This window comes from Channa argus, chromosome 23 (genome assembly GCF_033026475.1).
Source record: "Channa argus isolate prfri chromosome 23, Channa argus male v1.0, whole genome shotgun sequence".
NCBI lineage: Eukaryota > Metazoa > Chordata > Actinopteri > Anabantiformes > Channidae > Channa > Channa argus.
In genome coordinates this window covers 9,110,035-9,123,485 of record NC_090219.1, presented here as the reverse complement: position 1 = coordinate 9,123,485, position 13,451 = coordinate 9,110,035, and the positions used below count along the sequence as shown (strand labels likewise).

General features: G+C 39.3%; 1 protein-coding gene across 7 annotated transcripts; it reads left to right on the top strand.

The window, feature by feature from the left end:
• Nucleotides 1-981: 981 nt before the first annotated feature.
• LOC137108422 (proton myo-inositol cotransporter-like) lies at nt 982-11,709 on the top strand. 7 transcript variants are annotated; one of them, XM_067492959.1, is made up of 14 exons: nt 1,899-2,059; nt 2,319-2,776; nt 3,552-3,711; nt 4,800-4,999; nt 5,118-5,226; nt 5,400-5,563; nt 5,938-6,052; nt 6,523-6,648; nt 6,942-7,060; nt 7,823-7,975; nt 9,595-9,767; nt 10,701-10,769; nt 10,859-10,891; nt 11,009-11,709. In XM_067492959.1, exons 1-13 carry the CDS (start codon nt 2,016-2,018, stop codon nt 10,865-10,867), a joined length of 1,899 nt encoding a protein of 632 aa, XP_067349060.1. In that variant the 5' UTR covers nt 1,899-2,015; the 3' UTR covers nt 10,868-10,891; nt 11,009-11,709. The 7 variants fall into 7 exon arrangements, 5 of the variants coding, with proteins under 5 accessions (XP_067349061.1, XP_067349060.1, XP_067349058.1 ...); XR_010912194.1 differs by having other exon boundaries at nt 10,701-10,891; XM_067492957.1 differs by having other exon boundaries at nt 10,859-11,709.
• The last annotated feature ends 1,742 nt before the right edge of the window (nt 11,710-13,451 follow it).

Here is a 13,451-nt window from a genome sequence, read left to right as displayed (position 1 = left end):
AAATTGAAGTATACATGCTCTAATATTTACTCAAAGTACACTACTAATCTAAGAAAGCAGTGATGTTGATACCGTTATATGTTATATTTCCCCGAGAATTGTAGCGGAGTAAAAGTAACATCAAATAGAAATTCTCCCGTAAACAAGTACTTTAAAATTATACTTATGTACACCACTTGAGTAAATGTACTTAGTTACTTACCACCTCTGTAGCACGTCATATCATTTTGGCTTTATCGTTTGGATGTAAAAAATAATTAGAAACAATATTCAATGAATGTGCAGTGATTCATTTACAACCATATGACTGAAAAAAAAAACAATTAAAGATAATAAAATACACACGTACATACATGCTTTTCTAAGCAGTGTGTATTTGGAATTCAGGGTTGATGGTCCTCTTTGCAGCCACTAGTGTACAGTCAGATTGACATTGCTTGATTTGGTACTATTATTGATTTGATGTCAGATTCCGATATTTATTTTTAAATATCAAAACCACTGATTGGCTAAAGAAACTGAATCTAACGTATGTAGTAGTAGTTGTACTTAAATAATCCGAGTACTTCTTCAACCACACAAATCACCCACATTGAACAGACTTAAATCAGGTTTTACTTTAATGTGTACTTGGTAAAAAATACAGAACTATAGACACCCCCCCTCCCTCACCCTCCATTTGCTTATGTCTACACCTTTTGTAGTGCAGTAAAGAAAGTATGCCACAATATTATCTATAACCTGGATTAGATATAGAAATTAACATAAAGTAAATCTATTTAGTTTCTTTCTGCCACTGCTGCTAAAAAAGAGAAGTGCAGTGCTCATAAGCTGTTAAAAAAAAGGTCAAATCAATTTCTTCAGCCATTGTTTTGTCGAATAAAATCCGCTGATATGAAGAGTCATTTCCAAATGCACATTCTAGAGCCGATCCCTGCTGTTTGACACGGTTGATAAGGTCAACACAGCTGTCTGATCACTGTCAGCACAGTTTAGACTTTATGAAGTAAATGGGCGTGTTCCGCCTTTCCTGCGGTAAAATCATATGATCCGGGTCTATGAGACAAAAACTTTTTGTTTAGTGAAGAGGACACCGACTGCGGCGATTCTGCAAAAAAAAAAAAAAAAAAGCTTTTCAGAGGTAAGTGTAACTATTTAGCAGGTTCAGGTTGGATTTCGAGCCTGTGAGCATGGATTACTTGTGGATCGAGTTTGAGTGATTGGGGCTTTTATCTTTACAACTGAGATTTCAGCATGTCGGTCATAAAGTAGCTCTTCGTTTAACCTACTATTAAGATGCGTTTTTAAATAGGCAACCTAGAATGGCAACCCCTGTGGGCAAGTCAAGCCATTTTATTGCCCACTGTTTCTGGGATTTTAAACTGGGTCGCTAGGGAAGCTGGTTGCAGACTTGTAGTTTTACTTTAGTGGCAGGGCAGTTATAATCTTTGCATATTGTCTGTAGCCTACAGCCCCAAATTGCCTAATGATCAGTCCTGACATCCATAGTTGGTCGATTTAAAATATAAAATCTATGCTGAATTGACGTGAAGATATTACATTTACTGAAAAAGTACATTTGTGACAAACAAGGATTTGCCAAAAACAAACAAACTTTGAAACTAACAGAAAAATGAAATGATAGCAAAATAAATTATGTGGCGTAAATTAAATTATTATTAATCACATTTTAGCTAAAGTTCTTAATGTATTTACCGATTAATATGGACTAAATCGTTGATTTTAAAGAACATTTCATTCTATAGGAAGATAAACTTTGTAACTAAAATGCTTTTTTCGATTCTCAAAATACATATATTTTATTGCATATTTTTATTGCATATTTACAGGTCACGCGACAGCTTTTTTTTTGTAGCTGAAACATTATTGGCTGAGGGGCAGTCAGGTGACTCCGCGTAAACATGGTTGCACAGAGAAGACGGTTTTAACTCCGTCAGTGTTTCTATGAGTTTGGAGCCGTTTAATGCGCCGTTTATGCAAATGTCTCATATGACATGACACTGAAATCTGCTGTGTTGTTGACTGGACCAGATATCCGGTAGGAGTTTATTATCTCGAAGCACTGGTTAAAATCTCGGACCTGTTCGCTCTCTTCCTGTCTCCTTTTTATCCAGCTGGACACACAGGTCGAACATTTCCGTTGTATTAGTATATGTGTCTCGTAAACCGCTGCCATGGAGACCCCAGGTCCTACCTCAAGAAGTTTCAGAAAACTTGTAAAGGAGTAACTCCTCGAAGCTGCCGTGATTGAACTAACCCCCCTGGTGAACTTAACCCCTGGTTTCCCTTATGTCCAGAAGCCACGATGAGTACAGCTTGATGCACATGAGCAACCTTATGGGGAACAGAAGGCGGAAAGCTGCGGATGATGGAGAGCGGAGTCTCATTGGACCTTCATCGGGGGACCTTCTGGACCCTTATACCCCCACACCGTGGTTCGTCTATGTGCTGGCATTCTTCTCAGCTCTTGGAGGATTCCTCTTTGGGTATGACACGGGGGTGGTGTCCGGGGCTATGCTGCTGCTGAAGAAAGAGATGAACCTGAATGCCCTGTGGCAAGAGCTGCTGGTTTCCAGCACTGTGGGCGCTGCAGCACTCTCTGCACTGGCTGGAGGCTCCCTGAACCAATGGCTGGGCCGCAGGACCTGCATCCTTATGGCCAGTTTCATCTTCAGCATTGGTGGCATCACCTTGAGTGCTGCCCCAGACAAATTTGTCCTTCTTGTGGGCAGAGTCATAGTTGGTTTAGGCATAGGTGAGTATTACAATGAAAATGGGTCCTGTTAATAAAATGTTATCTTTATGAATGGATTATGCTCTTTATGATTAATACCTTGTTTCTTTAGTCTAGGGTGTTTACTTCGCTATATAGAAATTACTCTCTGCTTCTAGCTGAAACAATGCCTCCAGATGACGTCACTTGGAGGAACCTTCAGTTCAGATTATGTCGTCTTTTTGCTCACACTATGTAGTTTCTAATCACGGTCAACCTCCATTTCCAGAGCTCCTCCAGATGACATCATCTGAACTCCTAATGATAAAAAAAACCTCCAGGTGATGTCGTCTGGAGGAGGTATATTTTATTATAGGGAAGTTTAAAAGCATTAATGTATATTTACAGCCTAAACTAAACCCATAGAGAGCAAAATTGGTGGTTAACAACTGTTGGCAGGTGCATATTTAAAAAAAAAACAAAAAAAACCCCGTAATTTTGGAAATAGTGGAAATTTTCAAATGATACACAGCCTAAAACATATATTTTCATATCCCAGGAATTGAAACCAGCCGTCAGCTTTCCTCTCAGTTCTTGCTTTTGTATCCTGGATGTAAATTTTTTATTAGCACACACAAAGTTTACTCCCAGCCAACTCCTCACCTCACCTCACTGGACTTGCTTTTCCAGTACTATTACGGGTTCCTATTTACATGACTGTGGATCATCTAATAGAACAGTAGAGGTTATTGTCTCAAGAATTTCCTGGAAACATTTTTTATTTTTTTTAGTAAAATCCTTCGTTTTTTCCCATCAGGCATTGCCTCTATGACAGTTCCTGTGTACATTGCTGAAGTTTCCCCCCCTCAACTGAGAGGTCGGCTGGTCACTATTAACTCCCTCTTCATCACTGGGGGCCAGTTCATTGCCAGTGTGGTCGATGGGGCTTTCAGCTATCTGCACCATGATGGCTGGAGGTATAAGCTTTTATATGTCATCCCTATTTCCCTTTAAAGTTAACCGATAAAGGAAGGTGTTGCACAGAGATTTGCCACACACCTTTCAAAAATAGCTACAAATGGGTATCAGTGCACATCATTCAGGCCAATTACAGGCAATGTCAGTGGTCTGAATGATGTACGTTAGTGATATAGTCTAGATAATGTACAGTAATCTGAGGTTTTTACTGTTTTGTCATACTAATATGCCATTTTACCGCGGTAGTTGGTGAAGTTTGAGCTACTTTTAACCAGTCCCTCCAAGAATTTGCAATGATATGATTGCAACAATTAATGCATATTGAATGAATCCCCGTAAATTCCTTGCAACCTTGCAGTTTTGTTCAATCATCACTATGCAGCAGATTCATCTCCTGTACCTTTATACACTAGAGGAATTCAGTGTTGCACCTTGTTTAAGAAAAATGAAATGTACAATATACAAAACAAACCATCACGACCAAGGCAGTTACATCTAGATAGTAATATTGCATGTTCTAACTAGGCATGGTTAGTGGTAAATTTTAGTGTGGTTTAAATCCCAAAGTGATGTCAATGCCTGCATGTGTGTGCGTGCAACTTTTGCTCAATTCTGCAATGCCATTGCAAAGAATGCGTAGAAATATTGCAGACACTGTACAATTCATGTTGCCAAAAATATCATCCACAACAATCCAGAGGGATTGCAAAATCTCAGCTGGACTATTTAACCATTTCACATTCTGTTGGGCACTGCAGTGAATCATATTTTACCAGCTCTTCTTTTACTCTGTGTGTGTAAAGAAAATGGTAACTAAAGTTGTTAAATACTGTAAAGTATTTTAGGGTAAAAAGGGTTTTTCTCTCTGACTTGTGACCTGAATTGGAAACAATCAAGTAAAGTACAGTTACCTTACAGCACGTAGGTAAATGTATGGTTACCTTCCATGTTACATTTGCTTTGTTGTTACCTTCATAGAAGTTACAGACAAACCACCTACCTAGAAACTGTCACCTAATGAGGGATGGTAGATGTCTCTCTTCAGCAATTCTTCTCCTCTTCAATCCTCGTTCTCTCCATACCGCAGGTACATGTTGGGCTTGTCCATTGTTCCAGCAGTGCTGCAGTTCATCGGCTTTGTCTTCCTGCCAGAGAGCCCCCGTTGGCTTCTCCAAAAGGGCCGGGGTCAAGAGGCCCGTCATGTTCTTACCCAGATAAGAGGAGACCAAAGTGTTGATGAAGAGTACGATACCATCAGAAGCAGCATTGAGAGAGAGGGTGGTGGAGGTGAAAGATTTGTGTGAGAACAGAATAATTGAGAAATGTCATGGTCATACATTCAAAAGAAATAGTTACATGGCTTTAAATTTTAATATTTATTATAAATGTGTGGTTGTTTATTTAGAAGGCCTTGTGATTTGGCGGATCCTGAGCCATGGTCCGACTCGCAGGGCTCTCATTGTTGGCTGTGGCCTCCAGATGTTTCAGCAACTTTCTGGGATAAATACTGTCATGTAGGTATTTATTTATAATGTAATTACCGTATTACCCATGGCTTAAAGGTCACGTTCTGTTTTGAAAGCGCATGTAATGAATCAGAGCTTGTGTTTTTACTGTACACTGATATGTTTAACTTGAACAACTAGTTACACCAGACTTTTCGCTGAACCTGTTTGCCCATATCCAGGTATTACAGCGCAACCATTCTGCAGATGGGGGGGGTGCGGGATGATAAACAGGCAATCTGGTTGGCTGCTGCAACATCAGCTACCAACTTTGTGTTCACTTGGGTGGGAGTGTGCCTTGTGGAGAGAGTTGGACGTCGGAAGCTGACCCTGGGCAGTCTTTTAGGTTTGTAACTTTGATGGAATGACCACTTGATGAACAGCAGCAATAGAAATATTGCATTTTGTCAATTTGACATTAATGTCAAATTAATATTTTGGCTTGTGTTGGCTGCTGATTAGGACATTTAAGCAGTTTTAAAGGCAGCTTGTCTTTGATAATAAGCATTTATTTATTTATATATTAATTAATCAAAATAAGTCAGATTAATTCACAGAATAGTTCATAATTAAATTTTTGCTTTTTGGGGAGAAATGTAGTTTTTGTCGCTTTCTGATCTGATCTGGGTACGTTTTATTTATTCATCAGTAATTTAAAAAACAAGTTTTTTTTCTTTATTAGAGCTAGACTCTTGTGTGTTTGTGTCTTAAAAAATGTAGGTACTGGTCTGAGCCTGAGTTTGTTGGCAGTTGGGTTCTTGCTGTCTGCCCAGAATTCGCCACCTGTCACCCTCCGCCCAGTCGACTCTCAGAACTCGACCTGCAGACTGTATAGGTAAGAAGTCATTAGGCTGCTACGTTGCAGTTTTGCTTGATAAATATTTTTATATTGGCACATTAGTTTATAGCATTTCTACAAATTACATATACAGCGTAATTGGCATGTGAAGACGGCTTCATGTCACAATATTGGTGAGAGAATATCAGCATATATTAAACCTAAAGACCTATTTTTGAACTAACAGAAACCACAGCTGTTTCTAGTTTTATTTATGGACATAGCTCAGTTTTGGGTTGTCCATCTATAAGTACGTCACACACTTGTTAACAAAAAATGTCCTTACATTTTTATGACGCTAGTTTTGTACAGTAGCACTCAAATTCCGCTGGCTGTAAAATTTCAGTTTCTGAATCTTTATCAAAGGCTTGACTTATCTCTGCTGACAGAGTGCTTTGTGCCACAGCCCCTTTTGAGTCTGAATGTATTAGCATGTGACAGGTTTAACATCAAGCCTTTTTTTCCAGGTCCTGTGAACACTGCATGTTGGATCCAGATTGTGGATTTTGTTATCGTGAAAACGCCACCAGTGTGTACGACTCCTCCTGTGTTCCCATCAATCCAGTATCCACAGATCATGCAGCCTGGGGAAGGTCAGATACAGGTTAAAGAGTCACTAAGAGGTTGACAGACACATGAGTGCAATAGCGCAACTACTATCCCCCTATTTGAGTTGCTTGCTTTGTACAGGTAATGTTGAGTGACAGGCCATAAAGCTAAGGCTAAATAAACAACACTCTCTGTAATCTGAAGAGAGGATGCAACTAATGTATTTTTGAAATATTGATACAAACAAAACCACAGGTCTTTTTCTAAATTACTGCATAGAATTGAAACATACTGTGGAGAAATGTGAATTTTGCTTTATTTAAATTTTTTCACACAGATGTTCCAACCAGTCAGGGGCAGCTGACAGCCCATTTTGGGCTTACAACTACTGTCCAACATCCTACTCCTGGATTGTCCTGTTGGGTCTCATCCTCTACCTTGCATTCTTTGCTCCAGGTCAGATATGACTTTCCTGTTTTTTTTTCTAGAAGTCAAGTCAAGTGGCTTTTATTGTCATTTCTACTATACACAGTAGTACACAGTAGAAACGAGATAACGTTCCTCCAAGAACCAAGGTGCTACAAAACAACACAAGCTATGTAAAGTGCATCAAGTGCAACCTAGTGCAAACAGTACAGACAGACAGTACAGACAGACAACACACGATAACACAGGACAGGACACAGAACCTAAGACAGTGCCCACCAGTAAACCTACTGTATACTAATTTTACAGTACAGTACAGTCAAGTGTGCTAAGGGTGTAAAAAGAGCAGCATGTAAACAGTGCAATTGCATTGGAATGTGCAAAAAGCAGCAGGTAAACAGTGCGGTAAGTGTAGAATAATAAAAGTAAATAAATAAATAAATAAGTGGTGGTGGAATGAATTGAGATGAGTAATGAGTGATGAGAGTGTGTTGAGTTCGGTTTGTAGTGTGTTTAAGTTAGAATAGCTCACATCTAACTTATCTTTTAATACAGTTGATACTTGAAACAAATCACTTTTATACAGTGCTCATCCTCCAGATTAAGGGGAGGCTTGTCTTCTTTAATGTCTTGCATAGATGCCTAAACCATCAAATTTTATGTGAATGATCGTGAAGCTGATTGAATACACAATGTATTTCTGCTCAACCTATGTCAGCAGTCACAAATGTACTATAATGCATATCATTATAATTCTGCATATTAATGAAAGCTGCCTCCTCTGTGTTTTAGGAATGGGCTCCATGCCTTGGACAGTGAACTCAGAAATCTACCCACTTTGGGCACGCAGCACTGGCAATGCCTGCTCTGCTGGGGTCAATTGGATCTTCAATGTCCTGGTGTCTCTGACATTTCTTCATGTCGCGGAGTTTCTGACCTATTATGGTAAGACTCCTTCAGGAATTCAGAAGGTTAATATCATCTTCTGTGTTCACATCTGAGATAAGACATTTAATAAGAAAAGATTGGATAGTCTAACATCAGTGTCTTGCTCTATGCATGGATGGATCAATGAATGGGTTGAGGTCCAGGGGTCCAAGAGGACAGGGGGCCCATGGGCCGGAGCCCTTGTAGTTCCTGTTTGTATTTCTTGTCTGAAAGAGCTCAGATAAAAGAGACACAATGAACAAAAGGAGATACGGAAGGAAAATTGTGAGCAACCACCAGCTATGAGCTCAAAATGGCCAACAATAGACACAGTTACTAAAAACAGACACAAAGTGGCAAACAGAAACAGGCACAGAATGATCATCCATCCATCCATCCATCCATCCATCCATCAAATCCATCCATCCATCCATCCATCCATCAAATCCATCCATCCATCCATCCATCCATCCATCCATCCATCCATTATCTTCCGCTTATCCTGAGTCGAACTGTAGGGGCAGCAGGTTTAGCAAGGCTTTCCAGGCATCCTTCTGCCCAGCAACGCTTTCCAGCTCCTCTGGCAGGATTCTGAGGTTTTCCCAGGCCAGATGGGATATATAATACCTCCAACATGTTCTGGGTCTACCACATGGTCTCCTACCAGTTGGGCATGTCTGGAAGACCTCCAGTGGGAAGCACCCAGGAGGCATATTATTAAATGCCTAAACCACCTCCACTTACTCCTTTCAACAAGAAGGAGCAGCGACCCTACTCCAAGCTCCCTTTGGATGTCAGCACTCCGCACCCTATCTCTAAGACTGAGCCCAGCCACCCTTCGCAGGACACTCATTTTGTCCGCTTGTACTCTGGATCGTATTCTTTCTGTCAAAACCCAAAGCTCATGACCATAGGTGAGGGTTGGAACATGGATTGATTGGTAAATTGGTAGCTTCGCCTTGCAGATTAGCTCCCTCTTCACCACAACGGTTTGGTAAGACGTCCGCATTACCTGCTGATGGTGCACTAATCTGCCTGTCAATCTCATGATCCAGACACATCCAAATGAGACATGAAATGACCAAAAACACAAAGGCAAAAAAAAAAATAAAAAATCCAAAGAAATACCACAAACAGACTTAAAGTGATGGAAAAATGGGTGGGACACCCGTCGCCTATCTGTGGTCAGGGGTCCATTAATTTCACACTGCTCAGCAGATTAGCATACAGAATTTCCTAGTTAATCTGTTGCATTTTTCTAATTGTGTCTAATACAGTATCCTGCCATTGGATGTGTTAGAAACTTAAGAATATGTTGTCTGTCAAAACGTTTGTTTATTTTACCTCACGAGTTGTGTTTTTCTTCTTATGATCACTATAAACACTGCCGTGTTTATGGCAGTGGGACAGTGCCAGGGAGATGAAATTAGTGTAACTGAGTTCTGTTTACATGCCTGAGTTAGTTGCAATGAAGCAGTGTAAAACTAGCAAAATTTGTTTAAAACTCATTCACGGTCATCTCACGGTGAAGCCTACAAGCTATGCTGCCATTCATATAGAAATGGCTTTTTTTTTCTGCTAGTAATTTAGAACAATACAACATGTCAGTTTTTGAAATTTTTATTTTTATTTTCCAGGAGCATTCTTCTTGTACACGGGCCTGGTGGTATTGGGTCTGCTCTTTGTTCTGGGCTGCCTCCCGGAGACCCAGGGCCTGCAGCTAGAGGACATTGAGAACCTGTTTACCGGTCCGCTCTGTTCCTGTGGAGCTTCCTCACCCAGTGGCAATAGTCACGTCCACTACATCCCGGTAAAGGGCAACAACTACCTCCCCTCTGATGACAATGCTTCAGATGTAGAGTAGTGTTGGAGGGTTTTGTCTTTCTACTCCATGTTTTGGTTTTCATGTTCTTTTCATTGTGGATTGAGAAGATGTGGAGGGAAGCTAATCGTGTTTCCTTCTGGTAGCTGCAATCTAACATTCACAAAAAAAGATTTGAGCTCTCCAGTAAGTGACTATAGATGGCGCTTTCTCTCACGTCTTTTGTTTCCTTCTGTCTTTGTTTCACCTGGGAGTTGGACTCATTTTTTCAATTGTGCATTCTTCTCTTTTCCAGTTGTCTTCTTTGACGTCATTAAAGGCAAAACTGATTCAGGATTAGTCTGCTGTTGGAAAAATGAAAATCTCATTATAGTCCATCTATCCATTAGGTTTGACCTGTTAAGTGTCTCACAGAGGGACTGGAGCTAACCCCAGCTGACACTGGGAAAGAGACTGAATACACCTTGTTTAGATTGCCAATCTAGCATAGGGGTGATAGAAGATGTTAAAAATAATGGCACAAAACAATCCCTGATGCACAGGGATTGAGCTTTTCTGATTGGTTAAAAGGGTGAGCCTCGCTCAAAATATCCGCACTGCTACCAGTGATGTTCTGTAAGTCTGTGTCATTGGAGGCATCAACTACACATCTCAACATTAAGATAAGTTACTGAGTAATTTTTACTAAAACAATATTCATATATAAATGTACATACTGTAGCTTTAATATTTAAAAAAATAATAATCACTTTTTGATTTGTCTGTTTGTAAAACAAATCAGCTGGTTGTGGGTTGCTGCTATTGTCTGCAATGTTATAGACATTGCACTACGAACCAAAAAAAAAAAAAGGATTTTTATGAAAAAAGAAGTTTTCTATGTCACATTGTTGAAACAAGTTGCTCAAATCTCCAATTTTCTAGCATAGTTCAGAATTCACGCCAGCAGACAATGGAGCGGTGGAGTTAGGCAGTGCCATAGCCTATATAACTGTAAGTACCACAGGTGCCAAGTGCACTGATAGCTACCTATATAAATATGCCTATTTTTAATGTTCAATTTTATGTCCTTGTTTCTGCAGCTCAGATAATGCTGACCAAGTAGCCCAGAACAAGTAAGCAGCCTTGCACAGAAACTCCTGTTTCCACTGGTACACTTTCATAAGCTGAGCTGTAGCGATTCCCAAAATACTAATCTTATTAATAAATGTTTTCCGATTTTCTTGTTACAGTGCAGGCTGCAAAGGTCCATTCCTGTGCAACCTATCCTTTTAAGTTGTTTGTTTAAGAGCAGTCTTCATTTTCTTATTTGCAGTGTAACATGCCAACAAACATCTGGGAACATCTAAGCAGAATAGTTTTCCTTTGAGTTGAAACCAAAAACTTGATATTGCTGGGAACTAAAATGCTCAATATTTACAACATTTTGTGTTTACAAATCCTTTTTCCTTTCACATAATGTCATATGTATGTTGTGATAACTGTTGTGAAAAGCAAGATGATAGCAGTGACATCGAAAAAAAAAATAAAATTATATATATATATATATATATATATATATATATATATATATATATATATATATATATATATATATATATATATATATATATGGAAATAGTATGAAAGAAAGGAGAGTATTGAATTTTATAGTGGCAAATGTACAGATACAGAACATACTGCCACTGCAATTTTGTACAACAGCCTTAGTTTATCGTCAGGTGGTCAATAATGGTAAATATATTGAGAAGGATGGTGGACATTTATAGGCCATAAATCAATTTTAACCAAATGAAAATGAGGAATGTTAATTCTGGTACTGTCATTTACACTTTTATAAATGACGCTCACTCTGTATAAAATAAAATCTCATTCCTTGTTCTAGTTCATTAGTATGATGCAGTATGTGGGAAATAAATATACAGTGATGCAGTCTTGTCTGAAATGTTATTATTTATTTTCAGTTTTAAGGGTCAGTTCACATAAATTAATATTAGGGGTAAAGCAATTTTGCTTTCATGATCCTCCGATTATCAGGAAGCAGCAAATAAAGGACATGATTTCAGTCTCTAATAGCTTGTTTAACGGACCAATTGTCCAAAACGCAAACTCGGCTCAAAAAACATTTTCTCACCTATGACACCTCTACTAGCCATGTAGAAAATCTCATTAGTTGTACATTTTGGGGGCTGGGGGGGCTCAGTTGTATCCCTCTTTTGTGGCCCAGGTTGAACTTAACAGTTTTCAACACTACTCCTAACATTAGCCAGATTCTCATTGTCTTCATATTTACATGCACTGACACGTGTCCAGCCTGTCCCAGTAACTCGATAAGCTTTCAATTGGACTCCTGCACTCATGGTATTATTGTCCAGTAGGAAGCGGTAGGGTGGAGTGCTGGAGGCTCTTTTTTTCATTTTTTTAAACCCACAAAACAAATTCCTGATAAGCAGCTTCAGGAAAACGAACCCTGCCTTGATCTGCTTCATTTCTTTTGTTTGTTGCTCATGGTTTGGGTTGCCAAGTCATGTCCTGTCAGATTATGTTCAGACTGGACAGAGGCTGAAATGCACCAGGTTATTAGGTACACCTATGCAATTTCATGTAGTTCACTACAGCTGCTTTCTCATGTATTATGCCTTTTACAAAGCTTACATAGGTCTATAAAACCTGAGGTGTTAATTCACTTAAACTGCATTATATTACAAATTTTCTAGTTAAATTCATCAGGACCCCGATGAAGGCTATAGGCCTTGATCTTTACAGTTTGTGCCCCCATATCTGTGCACTTTAACAGCAGGCTGGATTGCAGCAGAGGTTCCTTTTTTTTTCTTCTTCTTTAAACCTAGAATTCATGCCAGAGGTTTTTGCATCATACAGGTGTACATAACAAAAATATACCAGAGAAACTTTTAGTTTCAAAATTTTAGTTTCGTTCCTTTTTCTTAATATATGCGCCCTGACACTGCCTCCATCACTTGATCTTCTGCAGTCCCCCTAATGCCGCCACACAGGATCATGATGCTTCACAGCCAATAGGTGGCCACAAAGGTTCTTTTACTAATTAGTTATACTATACACTGATCAGGCATAACATTATGAGCACCTTTGCAATGTATTGCAATGCGCTACAGTGGCTCTGCCATGAATTCTACTTTTACAAAGTTATAATTTCTCAGTTTTCAGGTTGAAACTGTCAGAAAGGTGATAATTCTGTGTTTATTATTGAGGTTAAAGTGTGTAGTGGAGTTCATTATAACATGTGGTTCTAATGTTTTGGTGGTGACCATGTATAAGGTGACCAAACAATACAACTACCTCTTGCACGCTTCCTTCACAATTAAGACAAAAGATTCCGGTACACTTTGTAATTTTCCCATGTACTTCATATAGCAACATTATTTGTATTTTTAATAGTGGAGATCATAATAACTCCTTTGTTTTAACATTGAGCATAGTGCAACCTTGTAGTTCCATTTACTAAATCATGAAATTATTCCTTAGTTTTGTATCTTAACACAGTAAAGGTCTGTCAATTTCTTTAATTGTGTGCAGCCTTGTTATGACGTCATCGGGCACAGGCGTTCCTGGAGAGGGCGTGGTTTGCTGACGCATTGCGGCTAGCTCCCCGGTGCGTAAACGCAAGGGCACGGCGGCGTGCGCGTGTACTTTTTT

Coding starts and splice junctions, on each gene's coding strand:
- LOC137108422 (XM_067492956.1), top strand. CDS start 2,016: ATGACACTGAAATCTGCTGTGTTGTTGACTGGACCAGATATCCG. Junction 5,227..5,399: donor TCTGGGATAAATACTGTCAT/GTAGGTATTTAT, acceptor GCCCATATCCAG/GTATTACAGCGCAACCATTC. Junction 7,976..9,594: donor GGAGTTTCTGACCTATTATG/GTAAGACTCCTT, acceptor TTTATTTTCCAG/GAGCATTCTTCTTGTACACG.